Source organism: Biomphalaria glabrata, chromosome 11 (genome assembly GCF_947242115.1).
Source record: "Biomphalaria glabrata chromosome 11, xgBioGlab47.1, whole genome shotgun sequence".
Lineage (NCBI taxonomy): Eukaryota > Metazoa > Mollusca > Gastropoda > Planorbidae > Biomphalaria > Biomphalaria glabrata.
Window position 1 is genome coordinate 13,066,001 of NC_074721.1, and position 25,840 is coordinate 13,091,840.

A 25,840-nucleotide genomic window follows, 5' to 3' on the forward strand; every position below is an offset into this window, starting at 1 on the left:
ATTTGGTTTGCATTACCACACACTTCCCTGGCACAATGGTTAGTTTATCAGCTTGTGGAGGATGAGGGGTTTAATTATCTCCGGAAGAATTTTGGAAACGAATCTGTAAACTCGTTGTCTCTATTGTAAAAGTAGACCAAATCTGTTATTACTATTATTATTATTATTATTATTATTATTATTATTATTATTATTATTATAAATATTAATATTACTACACTGTCATCAGAATTATTATTAACGAACAATCTAAGGGAGGTAAACAGATTAATTGTAACAATTCATTTTAATGTAGTTATCGATCTTTAGTTGCACGTATTACATTTCGTTAGCTCAGCCGAGCTTTTAGACTTCGTTAGAGAAGTGGGGAGGGGGGTCGGAAAGGTGAGTAATTTTCTATTTCCTTTTAAAGCAAAAAAAAAGAGTAGTATTTGACTTTTTTTTTTATACATTGCTTATTTGATTTCTGTCTGTCTGTCTGGTAATAATTTTGTACACGAGATTTCTCCCATACCCAATCTCGGATCAAGCTGAAATTTCTCACAATTATTTCTTTTAACTTACAACACAAAAATCAATAAGAAAGGCAATATCGAGATATATTATCGCGGAAAAATAACGCGAAATTTCCAGACAAAATATGCAAGAAAAAATAGCGCTGACTTATATATGATGTGGAACCGGATGATTAGTAATTTTATGTGCTGGGCAGCATTTTATTGGTGATGTCTCTTTTTCAATATTAGTAGATCTGAAAGTATGCCATATTTGCAGAGAACGAGAGTTATTGAAACTATGTTTGACTATTCAAGAAACTCTGGAGCTAAGACCAACTCTTGCTCCACTGAGTGTGATGTTGGATTTTGGTAAGGCAAGGTACAGTTCTTAATAGACTAATTAAAAAAGCATCGCATATCACTCGAATACAGCTACCATCTCTTGAAGAGCTTTTTCATGAAAGATGCCATTCCAAAACACTCTCGATTCTTAAGGACAATCTGCACCCATTAAACCGCTCGCTGTTACATAAGATCTGAACGAAGTGGTCGTCTCCTTTCCATTAGGACTAAAACAGAAAGATTTAAAAACTCCTTTATCCCACGTTCGGTCAGAGTGTTACAAGATCAGCTGTCGTCATTGAGAAGTACATTGAAGTCAAATTCATAAAGCATTGGTTGTGAGTGTGTATGTGTTTCGCGTGTGAATGTTGTTCGAATTTTTCATCTATACTGTTATTGTACAGTAGTTACGCTGATGTGGTCAATTGTAGTCAAACTGAATTTTCAATTTTTTTTTTTTTAGTTTTTATTTTTATTTTGCTTGTTTAAACATTAAAGTTATTGTGTGAAACTACATTTAATGTGCATACACTAACCAGAATATTTTGTCTTTTCACATTTGGCCATTCGATTCCTAATCTAAACAACTCAGTAAATCTCAACTTCGTGTGTTATTAAAGGGTTGAATGTATCAATAAACCAATGTGTACCATTAGAATGTTTTGACTAATTTTGTTAAGTGTCTTTTCGTTTCACATGGAAGTCATACCCTTTTAATAGCTGCGGTACTTGCTAGGATTAAGGAGCTAGGATGACCACAGTCACCAGGTCTCATAAAGTACACCCGACCCTAGAATTGACCCCCGCCATGGTTACAAATAACCAAAACTAGCGATTTACGGACAGATGGTCATTTTTTTTTATGAGTTGTGGACCCTTGAGTTGACTTTTACGCAATATGACCTAATATGAAAGCTGGTCAGCATAAGAATGTTTTTATGGCCAGACAACTATGGAAGGTCACTCTTCTGTCTTAGAACACCATACAACATCATGCTTTTAGACATGGGAAGCTGGGATTGGAAAGAAAGAATGCCCATGACTGAAGTAAGGACAGAATATAAACCAATAATTTTAAGCCGCGTTTGTCTCGTCCTAAGTCTTTTAAAGACGTCAATAGCTGTCTGTCGATACAATGCAATGCACTTTATGATTTCAAGTCACTAACTAGACGTGATAGTCTGCCGACAGAGCATGGTGACACCTTGGACGACCTAATACATTGTAACATGTTTCAGGTTTTATCTTTCTCTCCGCTTCACCCCTTCCTCTAAAGTTTTAGTAAATTTGACATTTGAGAACGTTTTTTTTTCTCTTTTCCCCTTATATATCTCCCCCCTCCCTTTTTAACTTCTCTGGTCACAATGCAAGTCTTAACAGAAATGTTGATTTGATATACTAAAGGTTTTAGTGTTAGTGTCTGTATAGTTTAACACTCTTAGTGCTATCTGATTCAATGTCTTGTATGGATCAGTGGGGCAAAATGAGTATCCGGACATGTGAATGGAAATATAATGTAAGGGTCAGATGAGATAGGGGGCGTTTCTGTGCATGTGAATTAAGAACATATGTGGGGATATGGTTTTTATTAGTATTATTATTTTGCATATTATACTTTATTGTTGAATATATAATTACCAACATAGCCATTGAGCACACGAATCATTAAAATTGGAAATTATATTTTTGGTAACACATTTGCCAACAAATAGTCCAAAGTGGTTCATCGTCATCGTCACGCTCTTGGTGTGACATAGTGTTTACACATAGGTCAGTAGTATGGTCAGTTGTATGGTTCCCCAGGTTTTTTGCGGACTACGAGGATGAGAGACCAACATGGCGACCTCGGCCCATCTAACAAAATGTGATAAAATGATGCTCACAAAATCTAAAACCGCCAGTTGTCTTCAAGTATACGAGCTTAAAATATAATAAGCTCAAACTAGTATTTTTTATATACATTAAAAGATATAATGCAATTATTTTTGCACTTCTTTGTATTAATTCACTTTCCAAAAGATTACATTGCAAAACAAAAAAATAAACAAATTCCATGGTATCACAACAACAAATGTAAAAACTTTTGTTCAGAAATTGTTCATAGTTCTTGCGTTCATTTGCTTGTCCTATTTTCCCGCTCTAGACACGTGGAGTACACCTACAAGTATGCAAGATCTTCGGAGTTTTGAAGGTCAATGTCTTTATTTACTAGTAGAGTCCAAAGTAGAGTCCAACATTTCTGAGACACATACACACAGACGTTTTTATGGATGGTGTGTTGTCAGTACTCAGTCATTCTCAAACTATGGGGGATCGCAGATATAAGTACCGAGTGGTCAAAACAAGATCAGTTTTTCATGTTCATTATAAGGTCGAAGATCCAAAATTATTTCTAGTTAATGATTTGGTTGGGTCGTTTACCAGCTGACAGCCTGAACTCCTATTGGTCGGATGTTTTTATGTCCAACACTTAAAGCTGGGCTAATCAACAATGTTCCTGGACATCACGTTACGGAGCTCCATGAGTGGACAGACCGATACAATTTCCAGATCTTAGCTTATCGTCCACCCAAGACTGAGGCTCAAACTTTTTTTTTTATGTCAGGAGAAAGCCTACCTCTAGATAATTCTACACACAAAACTAGTATATATTTTTTTTGAAACAAAAGAAGACTGATAATTTATTCTGGAATCTTATTCATGACAACAACATATAAAAAATAAATCATGATGGACTCAAAACGAGCCAGCCAATAAAATAATTCAACAAAATAAAAATTGATAAATTACATGACAAGATAAAGAAATGTTTAAACAGATCCAGCCAATGTAGTTGTAACAATTGGGCTACTTACTATATATATATGCACTCACAAAAAGTTAACACTTTTAGGTTAGTTTAAATTATAGTAATTTCTACTTCAGCTGCCTAAAAGCAAAGCTACCTACAAAAATGCCCTCTTAATATTTCACTAGTATATAGTGAAAGGATTTACAACTCCTTGTTCCTTGCAAAAGGTTATACTTTATTTTTAAAAAAATATATACTACTGTGAATTGTAAATAAACGGGTGCGCATAACATTTGAATGTTTTAGAATTTCTTTAGGATTCCAGAACTACGACAAGCACAAATTGAATGTCCTTTGACTAGGGATAACAAACAAAAACACATTTCTTATCTAGTTAGAAAATGACATGTTTTAATCTTCTCAGTATAAAAAAAAAACAACTTTAGAGTCTTTTGTTTTCTCACTGGTCCGAGGCGTTCTGGATGAATGGAAGCACCTGTACGTAGGTCTAAGTACTTTGCATGTAATAATAAAACTAATGAACTTATAAGCGGAATTTTTAAAGCATTTAAAAGACAGAATGAGAGAGAGAGAGAGAGAGAGAGAGAGAGAGAGGGAGATGCGAAGTGGGTGGAGAGAAGGAGGAAGTTTAAGGAGGAAGAGAGATAGAAAGACAAAAAGAGAAAACAGACCTACAGAAAAACAGACAGAAAGAGAAACTTCGAGAAAGGAAAAAAGAGAGAGAGGCTAAGAGGATGAAATGGGAGAGAGACGCAGAGAGAGAGAGAGAAAGAGAGTTAAACGGGAGCGTGTGGGGGGGGGGGGGAGGAGGGGGGGATATGATAGAAAATGTAGAGATAAGAAATTGATAACAACTTTTAATACTTTAGTGTTAAGTGCAGGATGACAAGCTGCGGTTATGTCCCTTTGTTTTCTTAGTCATAAAGAGTTATCTTTTAAATTTGAATTCCAGGATTATCTCCGCTTACAGACATTAACAAAAATGTCGACATCTTTTGTTGTCTTTTATATTTGACAATGTTTATCTATTGTTCCTTATCAAACTAGAATTATTTTTTTAAAAGTGGGGGGGGGGGGGAGAGGGGGGGGGGTATATCGAAATAATATTCATGAAGTTTTGAACAATACGAGACGATGTCACGACACAAGACGTAACTCGCCTGTCAAGCCAGTGTCCGCGATGTCCTTTCCCGCTAACTACATACTAAATGCCCATGATTGGACAATTTTACGGTCACTTTCACACCTACCCGCTGGACATGGATACTGACCGAATGGGCCGTTAACCAGATCTTTCTATACAAGTCCCACCGCTCTAATTGAAATCGGACCCTCTTCTACACCATACGTAGCGAAAACAAAATTGAAAGAAGAGTAATAGGAAGGGGGGGGTGTCCCTTGAGCGACAAAGCGTGACGCACTCCCTAAGGTAAAACGTTGTCATTCTAACTCAATAAGATCCTTTCAACACCAATTAAGGGAGAGGGGAACCTGTCTCCCACTCCGCTCTTTTTTTTTTGTTACAACGCCCGCCCTTCGTGGTGAAAGTTTAGTGTAACGCCAAGCCCCAAATAAATTGTTTCGATTGGCATGGTGTGGACAGCGGTCACCGTGGGAACTATTCAGAAGCGGGCTCGGGGACTAGATTCAGTTCTGTGGGTTATCAGGGACTACAGTTTTTTTTTTTTATCTAGTGGAGCTTCAAACATGTGATATCATCATGTCACCCACACACACGAGCACACACACAGACACACACACACATGTCCACGCACACTTGGGGTGGAGGGGTAGAGATCCTCCTTTCACTGCAAAACTTACTTTCTAAGAAAGAATGGGTAAGCGGATAATGAGTTAGGCGGAAACAGAGTTCATGCATAAGCAACAAGGATACTACAAAAATGAATGAAACTTAAACGATTGTAGAAGTGTGCTCACCATCACCGAGGCTAAATTATTAACCACACGCCCAGTGCCGGTATTTAGCTATTTAACTTACGTGGCACTATTAGGGGCATTTTTTAAATCCAGATATTATATGAAGTGCTAAATATTTCTTCTGAGCCCTAAACTATAGTTTGTGTTGCTTACAGGTAAATCCGGCCCTGGAAGTTATACTCCTCATTTTGTTTCTTTCAAAAAAACTACTTTCACATTGGTGGATCCATTCAAGAACGCTATGATATCCCAAGACAATTCGCGAAACATCCTATGAACGATATTATATCGATTCTGGGTTTATGATTCCTAAGTAGCCCTGCCCTCTGTTGGAAAAAAAAAAAAGCAAAACATTTAAATGTACGATATTTATAGAACATTTTAATCATTGCCTTAGTTCTGATGAGCCGGGTCTTTCTTTTCCCTCTTTTTGTTTTAAGCGGAGGCCAATGCAACAAATGGAGGGGGGGGGGGGAAGGATCGTGGAATGTCAGTGACGTCAGTAAATGAGGAATCAGAAAAATGTCTAAATATTTAGTGATAACCGAAACATATTTCTGATTCTAAAAAAAATCTAGTTTTCCTAATCCCTGTCAACTTCTGCTATCTTTGTATCCTCCCCTTCCGCCCCCCCCCCCAACACAAATGCACACACCTTGTTTAAAGATATATTTCATCATGGACTATAAAAAGTAGCACATACTAGTGTTATTAGTAAGAGATAAAGAGTCATGGTCTACGTCAGTATTAGTACGTGGAAGAGGGTTGGAGGAAATGTTATAAAACAATGGCTAGTAGAAAATACTAAAAACTTAACACAAAGAAACCTAATTATTTTCTAGAAGCTAGCGGATTTTTATGAATTATCCAACACTCCCCAAAGAAGAAAAGAATTGTTTCTCATTTGTTTTTTTGTTTTGCACCTTTTTGATAGACGGTTGACGGAGAGATTGTGTGGGTAACACAATGAGACGCTATCTGTAATTCTCCCAACATGTGAAATGTCCCCATTAGAGCTGCGAAGTGTCCAACAGTACTCGAACAGTACTCCAACCACAACAGTACAACCAATACAATTTAGAGTTAGTGTACGTCCATAAATAAACAACTTGACAGCTAATGTATTTTTTTTCAATAATACCGAGGCCATGATATAGTAGATAGTTGGGTGTTTTTTTTTAATAAAATTGAATTTGAAAGAGGACTAAAAACTATAGTAGCAATAATGCATTAAATATTAAACCATATTTTATAACAAGGGAGGCTATATCTCTCAATAATGTAGAGGTCATTTCCCTTATTAGATGCAAAAACGCAATAATTAATTACCAATAATAAGTTAATAATTGGTTCAATTTTTAAAAATCCATCCGTGTTTTGTTAGACGCAATGGCTGTTTAAAGTTTTAACTTCATCCGAGAAAGGGTGGGGGAGAGAAATGTGTACAAACGTTTCACCCGACAGAGTGAGTTCATATTTAACTTTGTAAAAACAAAAGTACAACATACTCGTATACTTAGAAATGTAATGACATGTTTCCCCACTCCAAACGCTTGCACTGAATTTATGTGAAGTTCTCCTTCTTCTTAGTGCCATAATAGAATCCTGCAGGTTGCCTGAATCAGCCAGGCAAACGAATAACTTGTAAGAATGAACAAGCGCGAATATAGCAACACTTGGATACTCGTAGGACGTAATTATCTTATGTTTTGAAGGAACGTCTGTAATTTATAAGACAAGATATTAGGAAACTGTCACAAATAGTGGACTAGAATGTACACTTCTTTTATCGTAATGGTCATCATGAAATATAAAAAGAACAATATGTCACATTCACAGATGTCATCAGGGTGCCGTACCACACTAAAAGAATACATATGACACATTCACAGAACACAATTTGATGTCATCAGGGTGCCGTATCACACTAAAAGAATACATATGACACATGTACATGACATCTATTTCAATAATTTTTCAAAGTCAGAATGTTAGGCTGCGTAATATATATTTATATTGTTTACAAAAAAGTCTGCCATGTTTCGGATGTTCCTTCAGATAGATAGATAGATAGATAGATAGATAGGTAGGTAGGTAGGTAGGTAGGTAGGTAGGTAGGTAGGTAGGTAGGTAGGTAGGTAGGTTGTTAGGTAGGTAGGTATGTAGGTAGATAGGTAGGTAGGTAGGTAGGTAGGTAGGTAGTGTAGGTATGTAGGTAGGTAGGTAGGTAGCTAGGTAGGTAGATAGATAGATAGATAGATAGATAGATAGATAGATAGATAGATAGATAGATAGATAGATAGATAGATAGATATGTAGATAGGTAGGTAGGTAGGTAGGTAGATAGATAGATAGATAGATAGATAGATAGATAGATAGATAGATAGATAGATAGATAGATAGATAGATAGATAGATAGATAGATAGATAGATAGATAGATAGATAGATAGATATGTAAATAGATAGATAGATAGATAGATAGATAGATAGATAGATAGATAGATAGATAGATAGATAGATAGATAGGTAGATAGGTAGGTAGGTAGGTAGATAGATAGATAGATAGATAGATAGATAGATAGATAGATAGATAGATAGATAGATAGATAGATAGATTGATTGGTTGGTTGGTTGGTTGGTTGGTTGATTGATTGACAAACAATCTTTGTTGTATTTTTGTGACTACATATTTACTTTTATAGATACTTTGAAGATATAAGAAGCTCAGAGCGACCTTATGAATCTACTCTATCGAGCTAATGTAAGTCCATCAGACCCTACGTCTTTGTCACTGATTCCAATCTGACCCTTTCTCTCCTCCACCCACCCACCCATGATAGTATCCAAGATGGAGATGATGCTCTCTATCATGCGGCTATCATCGGACCAGTGAGGCCTTGTCCTGTCATGCCTTCTCACACTGGAGGGCGTGACCGGACACTCCCACAGTCAAACTTCTTCTTAGATGTCCCTGGACCTCCAGAGACGTAACATGACGTGGGCACGTCAGAGAAGGGGCGCGGGCAGTTGCTGAGGGGGGTTTGGGAGGAATACAGGATGGGCCTTCGTGCTCGCACACACGCACCAGCCCTCACACATGACATTGATGGCATCGCGACGAAATGACATGGGACGACAGCATCAGAGGCGATCACCACCCAGTTCGCAAATGACATCAAGCATCTTAGAGGACCACGGGGCACGCCCTACTATACATGCCCCCCCCCCAACCCCAAAATGTTCATCTCGCCTTTTAAAGTGTCGAATTAAGCTTGATTATTACAACAAAGGCAGACAAGTCAGACTATCATGTATGCTTGCCCTTTGATGATTAATGATTAGACATGAAAATATGTTAAATAAACCAACACAATTTTTCCAAAATATTTTTAAATCAGTTCCCAAAACAAGATAAGCTCAAAGTTGTCTTGTCACCGGGGCATCTCCAAACATCTTTGATAGCACTTTATTCGGCGCGGTGGCTGAGTGGTAAAGCGCTTAGCTTCCGAACCTATGTTCGAATCTTGGTGACCTCTGGGATTTTAATCTCGGGATCTTTGTGGCGTCTTTGAGTCCATCCAGCTTTAATAAATACCTGACATTAGTTGTGGAAAAGTAAAGGCGGCCGGTCTTTGTGCTGGCCACATTACACCCTAGTTAACCTTTGGCTACCCGTAACATCATCTGCCCTCTAGGTCGCAAGATCTGAATGGGGAACCTTTTTTTTTAGTATAAAAAAAGTAACGTTACCCTTTCAGTTTGTTTTTTTAAGAGGCATCATTAAAGTTTATCGAAAAAATACCCAATGCTAAAAAACTATTGTATTAACAATTTTATTGATTACTAGCCTTATATTACCCGCGGCCTGTGGGTCTAAGGTTGTGTTTTCTAATCTAGTGGATTGGATTTAGATGTATGTTAAACTTAGCAAATGATCCTTTCAAGTTTTTTCTCTTTCGCTACGAAAATAAAATTAGTTTTGTGAAAATGGGTTTACCCAAAGTCGATACATACATATCTATTAAAAACGAAAAGAGCGATAGCTTTGTTAAATGAATGGGATTATAAAGTGAACAATTAAACGAAATAATTTTTAGTACGCGATTCATGAATGAATATAGGCCTATCTCAACTCAGCTTCGCAGATTTCGTAAACGAATGTAGTCTATTAAAATGCTTTAGAAAACCAAATTTGAATGTTAATTTGATCAAAATATGAAATGAATATGAATATGAAATTGACTATAATTAGTATGTTCATGTGTTAAAGTATAAAACTTTCTGTGCGAAGAGAAGTTTCATTATCTTAGAGTTGAAATAGAGTTTTAGATCTAGGGATGGAAAGATGTGTAACATGAAAGAATGTTCGTCAGGAAATCTGTAGTTCTGTAATATAATATAAATCTGTAATATAAGGAACTAATTAATGTAAAATGTAAAAATGCTTTTGAAACACAAAATTGAAGGTTAATTTTATTATATAATGAAATCAAAGGATCTTCTTTTGTATTTTCATGTGTCAAAGTAAAAAACTATCTGAGCAAAGTGTATTTCTTAAAATTAGATCTAGGTCTAAATCCTTTCGATCTTTTCTCATGTCAACATTGTAGACATGGCCAAGATCCATACAATACTATAGAGTCGGACAACTTTTTTTTTTTTAGGGTCTTAAGTTTTGTTTTAGGGCTACAATACATACACTACGGTCTAAGTTGGTACACAAGAAACATTCCTGCCAAGTTTTATCAAGGTTGGTCAAGCGGTTTTGATGTCTATAAGTCACATACATACACCTCACATTCTACTTTATAGTATAGATTATAGATAACTTTATACGGTTTGCATTTCCCAACCATAGGAAATACGGAAAGTGTTCCGCTAAATATTCCGAATGTGTAGAAATGTAGACAATCCCTATTTAAAGAGCTTCTTATGTTTTTAAAGCTTATATCAACTCAGTCTGTCAAATAAAAAGTTTGTTCACGTTATTTCTCCGACATCCAATCACGGATTAAGCTGAAATTTTGCACAATTATTTCTTTTACTTGACAATAGAAGAATAAAAAAAACAAAAATTAACAATTGATAATTATTTTGTTTGGTATCTCGAACTAGGGAAAGAAGTGGTGGTAAACGCTGAATAAGACCACTTTATAGGCCGCGGCTCTAAATTGAAACAAACAATATATAACTAAACAATCTTCTCAAGTCATAGGTACTTCACTAGCAGAGTGGATAACACGTCGACCCGAGTGGGCGTGAGCCACAAGTTTGAATCCAGGTCAATCCCAGGCCGTTTTTTTGTTGTTGTTGTTGTTATGCTTTTAAAAACCAATGGCAGTAAAATCCACCCAGACATCCCTTTCTTTCTCCTTCCACCAAATGTTCCCAACTGATCCAGACGCTACCATCCTTGATTTGAACTCATTAAATAAAATTAATATTTGATTTTATAAACTTTACTTTGTCTTATATAAAAAGAGCATGCCTTCCCCTTTAACTCTTTACCAACTAAAACATTTTCTGATAACAATCCATCAATTGTTACATAAACAAGGATCTCCAATGGTATTCTCACATTAAGTCTTTGACTTTTCTGTTTTAAAACGTCATGTTTTCGTCTGGAAAGGGGAGAGAGACAATGTCATTCCTCGCTCCTTTTTTATATTTTCTGCTAATTATTGCATTTGGCATTAAAGAAAAGGGGTCGGGCGACTCCATAAAAGAATTTAATTTATGGCATAAATAAATTATATTTGTAGTATTTTTTTTTAAATGTTATAATTTCATAACTAAAATACAAAATGAAAAAAAAGTATGTGGTTTGTCCGATGGGCGGAAGGCGATTGCATGTATCTCCCCTCCCACCTGGTAGAACCCTTTTTCATTTTTTATTTACTAATGATAAAATTTGAGTCTGTGTGCAACATAATATACAAATGTGTTAAAACATCAATGTGTACCTTATAGAATATAGATATTCAACTAAGTTTGTTAAAAAAAACTATGATTTCTCCATCAAAATAGGACCCCCCCCCCATTCTGCGGGCTAGAGTGGGGGAGGGCAGTAGAAGCAATCCCCCCCCCCCTCACCGAATCAGCTAAGATACCAGAAGTGTAGCGACATAATGTAAAAGTTACATAGTAATTCAACAAATTTTTTTTTTACAATCTATGATTTGTAAATACAAGTAGGACCGCCCACCCCCTCATTCAAAGAGTTTAGGTTGGAAGGACAGTAGATGTATTCGCCCCCCCCCCCCCAGAATTGGCTAACAGGGGAACGACATAAAAATATCAATAAGAAGTTTTAATTATATAGATATTTGATTCCCTTAACAAGTTGTGATTTCTACAAATGAATAGGACCACCCCCTCACTTGAAAGGTTATGTGGGGAGGGGCGGGATTGATGCCATCGCCACCTCCCCATCCCACCAAATTGGGCAACATACTAGGGGGGGGGCAAATAATCTACAAATATGTTGAAAATATAAAACATTTCTATATATTATTAACATAACTAATAAATTCGTATGCAAATGGTGTGATTTTTTTACTTTAACTCGTCCGCCCCCCCCCTTTCGGGGGAGGGTCGGCCGAATGGGGGGGGGGGGGGGAGCGCACCCCCCTGGATCCGCCAGTGGCAAACGTTGACGTTTCCTAAAAAAAAAGAAAGAGAAAAAAAAACATGGTACTTACCGTTTTAAAAAGCCAACAAGATATAGAAATCTAATTGTAAGTCATATGTCTAACTTCTACCTACTTATAGTGGAATATCTATAAGACTCTATTGGTAAAACAAAACATTATACAATGATTTCTATCTGAGGACAAAACTTGTTTTTGGAATGGGGTAGGGACTTATACTTTGTCACATCACCACAAGAAATCTGGTAATTTAAACGAACCGAAGCATTTTTTCTCTTTTTCTCTAACTAAAGTTTCTGATGTTTAAATATATTCTTTAAATTCTTATACATTTCAATTTTCATTTACTTTAATGTACATTTATATATATATATATATATATATATATATATATATATATATATATATATATATATATATATATATATATATATATATATTATTTAACATTTTCTATTCTACATTGTATAATCCTTCTGTATATATGATCTACTTGAATTCTATTTAGGATTTTGTTACCACAAGTAGCTTTTAAATACACGTTCCATACAAGTAGCTTATACTCTGCTGACAAAATGAAGTTTATATCTGTAAGTTTTTTACTTTTATCCTTTGGGTATTGTATTTAAAATTATTGCTAGACCTATGTTGACCTTGGCCCGCCTGTTGGTATATAAAATGTTCGACAGAGTTTCTCTCACAATGGTGAAGTTTGGACACTCCTCAAGCAAATGTTTCTCTGGTTTGTTATTATCCATCCCACCTGTGTGTTTCTGGCCTGCCCTTACCCTTCTTCTTTATTGAGGGTCATTTCGTAAATCAGTCTGTAGGCCACCTCCCGTGCTTTCGGAGTTATATTTTTATTGTGCAATTGCGTGAATGTGTTTATGTGTGGACCACTAGTCCTAGTTACCTCCTCTATTTATTCTAATCCTTAAATTTTCTTTAAGTCAAAGTGCTGTGTAAATGTTCCAAATTGTAGCTATTTTTTTATAGACTTTTTTTTTTTATTCAGAAGATTACATTGCCAAAAAAAAAAACAAAAAAAAAACAACAAACAAACAACGAAACTGTAAGTTCCATGTTTTCACAATTAAGGTTAACATTGATCAGAAATTCTGAGAGAATATTTTTTTATATTCAGATGATACTTTCTCTTAGTATAACACACAAGGCAAACGATCATTTAGACTGTTCAATGTAATATAGCCGCTGCAGCTCATCGACTATAAATTCATAGTTGCAGATATATAAGCAAGTACTACAGTTGCGCAGTCAAGGTTATTGAGACGTTGTATATAGCTCATGATTGTAACTATGGAATGTTAATTGCACTTTCGCACAAGTGAAATGAATCAAAGGAAATATTAAGCCAATCAAAATATGTATATAATATTAATTTTGTGTAATATGGTTTGTGTAGATTGCATAATTTATTACAGGCATATTAAGTTGTAAAGTAAAAAATAAAAAAAAATATCCCTTTTAGAACTTCAGCTATATTGTGCAGGTGATGTCGTGAACGAGTGTGTCATATGGCCTTGCCCTTTCTGCAACTAATGTCAGGTACAAATCGAAAATTCTAAAAATCCAGAAGTTTAAATCTCAGTGTTCAGCTCGATTCGGAAGTCAAAAGCTCTACTACCCTGTTATTGTCGAAGTACATGATTACAAGTGAAATAAGATTGATTATAATTTGTATTTTATAGATAGATATTAAAATAGTTTTCATACATATTCTTAACACTCAAACAATGCATTCTCATAGAGGCAAGGGAATCCTAGTTACATAATGAAAAGTAATTCTAATTATTTTATTTTACACTATCCGGATATGACCCGCGGCCTGCGGGTCTTAGTTACTGATCTAGTGGATTGGATTTAGATTTATGTCAAACATGGTGTGTGTTCCTTTTTGCTGACTTACTTAGAGTCTCCAGCGCCGTTCAGTGCATTGGGCAGCAAGCTGTATCCACAAAAATCTGTCACTGGCATTGTCTAAAGCCTTACCACCTGGTGTCCACTGCTCTAAGATCCTCCATGAAAATGTGGCGCCGAGTTATACGAGGGCGCCCCTGTTTGCGTTTTCCTCGTATTGGCCTCCATGTCATCGCAACTCTCTGTATGCGTAGTTCATGCTGTTGGAGGACATGTCTCGCAAACCTCGTGCGACGCTCGGTCACAACCTCATTAAGTGATCGAGTCCCAGTTCGGCATAAAATTTCTTTGTTTGAGACCCGATCTTTATAAGTAACTACTAAACTACTAACTATTACGGCCCAGGAATACATGGCGCCGCGATTTGAAAACAGACGCTAAGAATATGAGCCAGACGTGGGGACATTTGGACAGACTCGCCCAGATTCGGGACATCCGGAAGATGCTGGTTGGTGGCATATGTCCCAGACCACAGGTAGCGATGACAATATTTATTAATAATGACAACATCATTACGATGGCTACGTGTGTTCTGGAATATAGCACTTTTGTTTGTAAATATACTATGTGTATTGAATACAAATAGGTATAGAAATAAATGAATAAACAATACATGTCAGCTTTCAACTGCGCCGACAAGTTTCATAAACTGCTTTCATCTGGGTTTGTTTGTTTTTCTCATCGATTTCTAGTTTGTATTATCGTAAATGTTTGAACATTTTAAGAGCCGGTGGAGAAAAAATGCTGATCAGAAATCGATTTATTTGGTTGTTGTTATTTTTTAAAATAATCGTTGAGGGTAATATGATGGCAATATTAAATTGTTTTGCATCTTTTATGTAATAAAGTATATTTTATAATGTATTTAAAAAAAAAGACTTCTAAATTTGTTTGTGCCCGCGCCTGGTGCGATATAGGCAAGTGGGTATGTGATGTTGATTATTTAGTCCTTGTTCAACAAACAAACTTATTTCTGGTTTACCGAAGTGGTTCTTTATTCATGTTATATTCAGCTTTATGTATAGTTAAGCAGCTAAAGCTTTGGCCGATGGACTTGAAATAAATTGGTGCAGTTGTAAATGAAATTTCTTTATGATGGATGTGAAAATTAAATAGTGAATTGATAACAAAAAAAATAATATAAAATATGTTATTCCATAACCTCCCTTTGAATGGGTTATACTTTCTTTAAATAGATTGCGAACGAAAAGAAGAGGAGAGAACTTGAGGTGAGGCTTAATAAAAGAAAGAGGATAACTGCATTTACCAGCCACAAGAGTAATTGCCCTTAATTTTTATGACCGATGTCGGAGCATCAAAAGGCAATGGGAAAAAGTCAGCGGTCGTATAGAATAGGTCTATAATTCATCCGGTACTTACTCTATTATGCCGCCCCTTAGGTAATAGTATCCCCCCCCCCTCGACAAACACACGCGCACACACCCACACTCAAACATACACACACACACATTTTCTTTCTATCTTTGAACACATACAACATCAACGACGACCCGGCGGGACTTTTTTTTTTTTTTAAGTGACCGCCAACTCCATTTTTCACGTGGTCATTTCTGCGAGCTTGAATGGTCATTAATTTTGTGGGCCTCCTTTCCAAAACTGACCGCCTGGATATTTACTGACGTGTCTCTGGCTCTTGACCCCCCACGGCCAGCTTTGATGTCGGAGGTCAAGCTTCGTGGAAAATGATTTTATGATCTAATTAGTATTGTACCGTAACGTCGTGTGCCCCCCCCCCCTTCTAGACAATGACTGCTTGTAGTCTGGACGTCTCAAGAGAAACAAAATGGTTAGGGCATGACAGATGGTATTCTAAGTACTGTACACTACACATAAGTACTCAATTACCTCATATATAAAAACCTCAAATTCATAGCAGGGCTCCATTTAAGAGCAAAGCAAGAGAAATAAGAACAATCGTATGTGTTGCATGTTCTCTTTAACCCTCATGAAAACATGAAGAAACTAGAACAGATACAAAACATAGCAGTGAGATATATGACAGACGAATATTCACAGTTGATTAAACTAACACCTTTAGTAAAATCAGTACATTTAAATACAGTCCAGAATAGAGGAATAAAAGTAAAGTAGCCATTGTACATAAAACACAGTTCAGGATAGAAGACTCAAAAGTAAAGTGGCAATTATACATAAAACACTGAACCATTATCTTCAAATACCAAAACAAAATCACATCGCATGATATATATGGAGACATAGTACTGTTCCATATTCTAGGACAGAAACTCCCTTTTCCCTTGTGCTATAAGAGCATGGAATGATTTGCCTAAATCAGCCAGGGAAACCATTGGCTTGTTAAGAGTTTAAGTCATTGATTAACATGCATATCTTGATTGATCTAGGGACACTCGCGAAATTGAACCTTTTTTTTAGCGGCTATTAGTTTTGTGAGGCCTGTCAGTCCGTCTGTACGTCCCGTTTAGATTTCAGAAACTAGAAGAGAACATGAAAATCGGACATCAAGATATTTTAGACCATTCAAAGTTCAGATACAACGGCTACTTTTTTCTTTTCTGAAAGCGAAAAATCTAATTTTTTAAAATCAATTATACAAGCAGTTTTTTCATAAAAATACACCATTTTTTACAACTATACACCATTGATAGTAACAAACACATGAGGCTTTTTAAGGGCGACTAGGATTTCTTAATGTTATAACATACTTATGCAAATGGTTTTAGATTTTTATTTAAAAAAAATATTATTTTTTACAATTGTATTACTAAGTTATGTCATACTAAATAACTACATTTACAAAAATAAATGTTAAATTTTTTTTTAAAGAGAAAAAATCTATTTACTATGCAAATAAGTTGGACATAATTTAAAACAACAATTAATAAGTACTTTTTCATATTGTCGCGTGAACTGCATAGCCGGCATAGGCTCACGGAACACAAAACTAAAGGAAATTTTATTTATTTATTTATTTTTGCCGAAATGTTTTTTTTCTTGAAGATTTGAATAAGAGAATTAGACCAATTAGATACTCATTATAAGACATCAGTTAGGCCAAATTCACATCTAACTTCACATTCACTTTCACCTATTCCTTGGTCTGCTGGACCTTTGGGGCGCCACACAGGATCTGTCAACCTTTTTTCTACATTCTTCTCTTTCAGTTGCCTTTGACAGAATTTCATTATCATATTCTTTCTGAAATTATTGAAACCTGCCTTTTTACCTGCCTGGTTGGACTACTTCTGATAGAATTTAATACCGATATTCTTCTGAAAATATTGAAACCTTCCTTTTTTTCCTGCATGGGTGGACCACTTCAGGGGCCGATTTCGAGTTTGTGTTTCCACACAAACTGTCTTTGTAACCTTGTTTTAGTATTATTCCTAGTTGGAATACCGCACAGGTAGCTAAAAAAACTCATTGCCTTAGAGATAATTTGTTAAAATTATGTCATATTCCCAATTGAGAAGAAAGGGGGAACGTAACATGAAAATAAATTTTAAATTACTCTTTCTATTATGTTGAGTTATACTTATAACATTATTTACAATACCTCTATTCAAGACATAGAGAGTAGGAAAAACCTGGAACTTTTTTTTAAGCGGACACTGTTTTCCAAAACGGCTCTAACGATTATCCAAGGAATTTGCCTGTTGATGTACATCGTTGAGAAAAGAATGACTAGCTGGTTGGGAAAACACAGGGAAAACTTTAGTTTAATCGTTATAATTTTTCAAATTATAAAAAATAAAATAGTTCAATTTGGCTAGAGGACTAGAAAATACGTATCTTAAACAGACTACTCTTCTGGTATTTCCATAGTTAGGCCCTAGTTAAATAAATCAATGTTCAGTACAATTTTAAGTATCGTCTTCTCTAAGTCTAGATCTAAAGGACTATCATTAGAATATTGTAAAGTCTACTAGATTTATACATTCGCCTTAACGAGACAGACTTTTTTTTTGTCGTGAAAATAAAAAGGAGGGGGGGGGGTAAAAATGTCATATTCACTAGTGATTACTAACAAAATAAGTTGAATAATAAGTTGTATTGTCTTCATTGGTGCGAAATTCATAACAGATGGATGTTTATAAATATATAAGTTGTTTTATTTATTGAGTTATCAATATCTTCAAAGATGGCTAGCGTAGACAGGGCCGGATCTAAGTATGGGGAGGCCCCTGCACTTTTTTTGTGAAACCTTTAAGAAAAATCCACTTGTTAAATAAAAAAATGACAATATCTAAAAGAATGCCATATTAAACAAGAAAGAGAGAACTTGTCAATTAAATGTAATTTTCCTCCGTTTAAAAAAAACCATTACATTATATGTAAATTTTTAGGGTTTCTGTGATGTATTAAATCTGCAATAAATACAAGCACACTATAAGCAGACACTTTTTGAATTGAACCCAAACAGTGGTGCCACCTGTAAGATTGAAAGTAACCTATTGTCGATAAAAATGGAAAAAATAGAACTACAAAAGAAAAGAAACGAAAAACAAAACGTAAATTTGCTGACCCTTTGAAATATGGATTTTTTCTCTATTAATGGAGGCCCATTCTTGTGGAAGTTCCCTGGGCTGTGGCCACGCCTGCCCTCCCTTAAATACGAGCCCGAGTGTATTTATAAGCCAGTGTGATTAAGCTGGTAGAATTGGTGGAGGGTAGACGGTGATTGCAATTATTTAAAAAATTATTTTATTGTTCAACTTTGCTTGAGTGTTTCTTTCTTTTCGTGTCTAATTGTGAACATTGTTGGCACACATTCGCTATTTATACCATACTTTCTATTTAGTAGTCACATCCAAAGTGTGATTGACAAATTGTAGTTTTTTTGCAAGTAGAATAATGTCTCTCCGTTGGCCGCCCATGGAATGTTTGCATCAGTTCACTTATTATATTTGTCTATATTGTTATTTGTAAGCTGGTGGGAGGGATCACGAATAAAATAAATCCTACAAGCTTTTGATTGATTTATTTGGAATTACGCTATTGAGACGTGACTAATTTGTATATAACCTACACAGTGAAGATGTTCACTACATTAATTACAGTAAACTGCGCTTTAACACTTCCCTTTGTAAGCAATACAATTCGAAACGAGAAAGGGGGAAAAAAAAGAAAGAAAGAAATATGAAGAAATATGGTTGCGATATAATGGAACTTAGAATCGTAAGAGAAATGAAAAGAGGTGGCTTCCAGTGTTTTGAAATAAAACATAAATAGATCAAATTAACAACCTCAAGGACGCAGTCATTTAAAAAAAACACATTTGCCAACTAAAAAATAAAATTACTTCGTGTTACAAGCGTAAGTGCTCCTTCTTGCCTAGTGCCATTTGAGAATGGAACGGGTTGCCTGAATCAGCCAGGAAAACCAACGGCTTAGCAATTTTTTAAGTCATTGATAAACATGCAATGCGTAGGACGTAATTATCTTGTTTAAAATAACGTCTTTAATATAACAATAATAATAATAATAATCTTTGTTGTCCGATTGGAAATTTGTCTTACAATTTGTGCATTACACCAAACAAAACATTATAACTATAAAAAAACAAAAATGTATATTCACACCAGACTCACTCATAATATACATGTGAAAAGTTTATATCAAATTGTTTCTAGTTAACGATTTGATTGCCAGGGGAACAAAAGAGTTTTTGTGTCTGTTTTACGTTGCTATCGGTGTCTTGTATATAAGATAAGATTTGATTTTACAGTGCTTAAAAATACATGAAAACTAAAACATTGTTTATAGTATTTTGATTATCCAAAATTCTGTACACCGAATACGCTACGATTTCATACACATGAGGAATTGCCTCCATGTTTAGAAATCTCCAAGTGAATGAAAATCATTGCTATTTTAGCCCAATTTGATAACGAGTAATTGTTGTTTTTTTTCCGTTATTGTGGGCCGTAACCTTTTCACGGAAATGTCTCGGTCCCCATCTCTGACTGTATACGTCATGCGGTCCATAGGCCTGGGACATTAAGTATCAATTAAATTTGATTCGGACTCTTTCTTATCTTACAAACTTCCACATAAACAACCAAATTCATTAACAGCAGGCTATTTGATAGTCTGTGATATAAGTAATACTGTTTAGTATTAGGCTTATCACAAATTATATACCCTCTTATCATGTTGTACTGAAATAGAAACTTTAGTTTGGTTTGAGGCAGTACAAAATGCTTCCACAACTAACATTAGCTGTTGATGTTAGTTCAGAGTGGGCTAAGCATCAAACAATGATCCATGTCAGAATTTGTAACATACTATCTTAGTATTAGTGGGGCGCGGTGGCTGAGTGGTTAAGCATTCAGCTTCTGAACATGCAGTCCTGGGCAAGAATTTCGGTGAAGACTGGGATTTTGAATTTCGGGATTTTTAGGGCGCCCCTGAGTCCACCCAACTCTAATGGGTACCTGACTTTAGTTGAGGAAAGTAAAGGCGGTAGGTCGTTGTGCTGGACAGATGACATCCTGCTCTTTAACCGTTGGCCAAAGAAACAGATAACCTTAACATCATCTGCCCCATAGATCGCAAGGTCTGAAAAACTATCTTAGTATTTAGCCTCTGCCTTTTTTTTTTTTTTTAGTTGGACCGATATTTTATATCACGAAATTGCGAAATATTCACTAGGTTTTATTATTTATTTATTTTGTTAAGTGCCCACCGCACCTGCTATTAGTTTTGTGTGGTTTGTCCGTCCGTCTGTATGTCACGTTTAATCTCAGCAGATAAAACCACTATTGCCAATCTGATTTCCCCTAGAGTGATAAAAACAACTCCTGCAACAGCTACTTTCTATCTTCTGAAAAACGATCCTTTTTAAAACTGAAATATTCGAACAGTTATTTTAATTCATTAAACATTTATGAATCACTCAAGAATCAAACACACACACACACACAAATAAAGTACCCTGATAAAGTGTGTGCGAGCAATTGAGTGAGTCCATAAAATTCATTATTATATTACCTTTTTAATATATATTTTTTGTGTTTGCAAAGATCTAGAACTATTTTTATTTTCTATCCTCCTGTTCTGTTCTCACAATGTGACCAATCCAAATCACCCAGCGCACTATCACCTGGGACTAGTGTGGAAAGAGACAAGATAAGAAACGAATCGTCTGGAATTTCACACATTTCTACATGAATACACCATGGGCCCCATAGTTTGACAGGTAAAAACTAGGTACTGAAAAAATTATATTGTGTCATTTATATACCAAAGAAAGTCTTCGTATCGGAGATTTCTTGAACAACGCAAAGGAGTCACTACTATGTTCAGCTGAACTAATACATTAGGACCAAGATCTGAAACAGTAGATAGAAAGTTCTGGTTGCAACGACACAGCAGCTCCAATGAGGTAGGTCAATGATCTAGTGGATTAACAATCTGGATATACCTGAAGCAAAGGATTTCCACATTGAGCATTCAAGAGAGGTTATGGTCGAGAAGAACTACGTTACAGGACAGGAAAGAAGTTATCTTCCCTTGCGTTACTGATATACTGCAGAAACAAATCGAGATGTAGGTTATAACATTATATAATGAGACTTACCTCCTCTGTAGTCCGGTGAGCTGTGGTGTGTTGTCGGGTGTTTCCGGTCAGCGTCGTCATCGCTCATGACGTCATAGCTCTTTAAGGCAGCATCGTCGTCGTCATTTGAGGAGACCCTGACGTCATCGTCGTCGTACTGCTTCGTGACGTCATCGTCCGAGGTGACCGCCGCCCCTTCGGACGTGTCCAGGCTGTCGTTCAGTCCGCTGTCCGCGCTGTGGTTGTGGTCGGCGCCCTCGGCATCGCCGACCTTTTGGGCGCTGTGTTGCCCCACGACGGCGGCCTCTGTGTCGAAGCAGGAGGAAGCCAGGCAGGGTTTCTTAGCTGGCGACGACGCCGGACTGTTTGGGGCGGCTCGGCTTTGAGGAGGGGGCATAATGATGAAGTCTCTTGCCATAGCCTTGTCCGAGGGGCTCAACTCCCTGCTGTCCAGCTCCAGCCCGTAGCGCCCTTGGTAATGCAGTTGATGGACGCCCAGAGCACTGCGATGGTGCATCATGGCTTCGTTGCCCAGGTCTCTGCCCGATGAGGCTGAATCCAATGTGCTGGGCAATCCTAGCGAAAACGTTGCCCCGAAGATGTTACTGGGCAAAGACAGGAAGCTGTCGTGGCAATTACTTAACCGGGCATGCTGGTCATACCACATTTGGCGGAATCACTTGTTCACTAAAATATCACACACAAAATCTGCTGAATGACTGAGCTTGTTTGAACAGAAGATACACTATATAGACCACAAGTCACTGAATGAAGCGATTCTTTTCATTGTCATTGATCAAGTATCTAGATCTAGGGCTAAGACTTAGTTCCTAGGTTAGCACAAATTATGACCTAGGCTAATATTAGTTAGTATCGCATTTAACAATAGCCCTGCAGTGGTTGATTATATTGTTGCTAATTAGCATTACATAATACTTATATTACATATTAATTATATGTAATATATAATTGAAACATAAAATTAAAATATTCTTTTTTTTTTTTGTTTTTACTTTAAACTAATTTTATTGATATATGTTCCCACCAAGAAGAAACACAAAAAGGTCCATCAAATTAGGCCTACTGAAACTTTATCCGTAGTCAAGTTTTGAATTTGATCCCTGGTCAATTAGCTATTCTTAAACAGAATGTATATTATATTAAACACTCATAAACACTTGAACACACAGTTTTGCACTAAATTTGGCTTAAAAATAGTCGATACTAAGGACTATCCCACAACATGTTACTTTGGTAACCAAAAAAATATACAGTGACCGTAGTCCGAACTGGCGCCTTGGAATTGGAGATGTAATATTACTCTTACAGTTCGGATTTCTAAGCGCCTGTAACCTACTAATCCCTTTTTGAAAAAGGAGACGACGAATATAAAATTATGAGATGGGGGGTGGGTGAGTGAGTGGAGGTCGAAAGATTAGATGCTTATTGAAACGAGGAACTAAATCGGGCAGAAATCGTTCGACCTCTTAAGACGAAGAGGGGCGGGGTTACGGAGGGGAAAGGAGTTGAACAGGGCGGGGCTGAAAGAAGCGAATGTATCCTCGATCGCGATTGGTTTGAAAACTCGCTGCGCCGATATAGACCAAGAGGAAAAAAAAAAAAAAAAACAAGGCCAATCACTCAAGCTGCTCCCCCCATCCATCCACTTGTATTTGTACACATGTTGGTTATTTCCCCTTCCCTTAGTATCGGATTGTTTTGAAATAATTGGCCTTTTATGGGTCAAATTGCTATTGTTCGAATGTTTTCGCCTCTCCCCCCTCCCCCACTCACCATTTCTCCCAGATTTTCTCTACGTGTTCATCCTGGAAATGTTCAAGGGGAGAGCATAAAGGAAATGAACAAGGCAGACAACAACTCGTGTTGCAGGAGTTATCTCACGTGTGATTGAAAGCTGGACGAAGATGAAAATCGAGGTATGGATTTCATGTGGGGGGGGGGGGAAGAGATCGGAGCTTAGCACTGGAGAGTCCGAGAGAGTGCGAAAGAGGGCGATTTTTTTTTCTCTCATTCGCCTCTTTCTGGCGGTTGCGTTATGACGCCCTAGGGGCGCCGATCTTTGCCCTTTATATCCTAGAAATGAGCTTGGAATGATGCCAATTTGTTGGTAATTTATCTGGGCGGTCAGATGGAGCTGAGATGATACAACCGGTCTTCCATAAAATTATATTGATGGCTTTTTTTTTGTTTTGTTTTGTTTTATTTTTAGACGGCACCAGCTTCTTAGCCAATCACAGGTCATTAATTTATGACCTCACGCGCAGGGAGATAGAAATGATGTTTTTTTTTCCCTCATTCTTTTGATTCCATCGTTTAAGAAAGGTTGAACTAAAATGGTCAAGTGATAGAGCACTTTGCTAGACTATTCTATTACCAGGGTTCCAAAATTGTTATAGGATTATTTTTCCAGGGAACTCATGAAATGGAGGTCCCGGTTCACTATAGTGCTACATTAGAACTACGGTTCACTATAGTGCTACATTAGAACTACGGTTGGCTATCTAAGATGATTCAGGACATATATTATTTTTACCTTTTATTGTATTATTTATTGTAAAACATCAAACGTTAAGATGATTTAAATGTAATCTTTTTTTTCTATGGCTGACGGTCTACAGGTGCTTCATATGGCCAGCACAACGACCAAATGTCTTTACCTCTCTTACGTAGGTCAGGTACCCATTACTATTGGCTAGACTTCAAACGTCCTCAACATTTCACACTCCACATTACGGTAAGACTATCAGAGACGAGCAAGGATTGGTATTATTGTTGTAAGCTAGTACAATACAAAGCTTATATCAACTCACTCCGTCTGTCAGTCTGTCTGTCTGTCTGTCTGTCTGGTACTAATTGCGCACACTTTTTTTTTCTCACACCTCCCATTCTCAGTTCAAGTTAAAATTCTGCACAATTATTTCATAGTCAACAACAATATAAAAATCAATCCAAAAAAAAAATTAGTTAATGAATAAGTTGTAATTCGATCTTTTTTTTCATTATGAAAAAAGGGATTTAAACCTTGTAGTACTGAGATATATGGCAGTGACTTTGCAGTTCTTTGCATGTGATAAGCTTTCTTTTTTGAAAAGTATTTTTAACAAAGCGTATATCAATTCACTCTGTATGTCAATGTTTGTGTTTGGATATAGATTTTGACGATGTCTTGTTCTTTTTATCTATCCATCCCCCGCTCTCTCTCTCTCTCCCTCCCCTTCTCTCTCTCATCCTTATTCATTCTTTCTCGCACTCTTTCCTTCTTTCTGTTTAGAGTTTCTTATATTTGATCTACCCAAGACATAGTTTTAATATTTGAAATAGCGTTACATTACAGCAAAAGTCCTATTCCCAGTTTCTAGGTTCAAGTCTCACATAATTGTCAGCCAATCTCACCATGCTTAGTGTAACACTGAATAGCCACACCATTGTGTGGTATCAACACTCAACAAATCAGTAACAGTACCATGGTCACTGGTCAGCCAACACGACCAGTTACTGTATCAGGAAAACTTTGACCAGATCTTAAAGCAGTTAGATCGCCGCCAAACAACTTTGCAATCGCCTGTGACTATTTATCCAAGGCTCCTAACCTTAACGTGTTATGTATAGACCTCGTCTAACTTACTGACCCATTGACTCGATATAACAATAAAGTACAGGATTCTGACCCACAAATACTGAGCTTGACCATGTACCAGAAGCGCCCGTTGATTTAAATCCATTTTTGTAGATCATTCCTTTTTAACTTTGTAATTTTTCTATTGCGACGTTACAAAATCCTTTTTTTCTGTTGTATCAGTCATTGGAGGAAACCCCAAAAAATGTTCATGTATTGCAACATGATGTGTATAAGAACCAGTAGCAATAATAATAGTGATTTCTTTGGTGTGAGACCTATCTGGTGTACAATGTAATGTTTTGTGAAAGTATTTGTGTGTTTACACAATTTCAATGATTTTATTTTTAGTTTCATTCAAATTTCAAAATTACCCGTATTAATTTATACAAATACCCCTTTTTTTGTGTTTGTTTGTTTGTTTTTGTGTGTGTGTGTGCGTGCGCGCGCGCGTGTGTGTGCGT

The 25,840-nt window shown here is 36.4% G+C and overlaps 1 protein-coding gene across 1 annotated transcript in view; it reads right to left on the bottom strand.

Moving 5' to 3' along the window:
- Window positions 1–23,172, bottom strand: part of LOC106065112 (segmentation protein even-skipped-like) — a 36,518-nt gene extending 13,346 nt beyond the window's left edge. The window contains exon 1 of the mRNA XM_056045435.1: window positions 21,761–23,172. Within this exon, the coding sequence (XP_055901410.1) occupies window positions 21,761–22,406 (646 nt within the window). The 5' untranslated portion in view covers window positions 22,407–23,172. The remainder of the gene's footprint in view (window positions 1–21,760) is intronic.
- Between the last annotated feature and the right edge of the window lie 2,668 nt (window positions 23,173–25,840).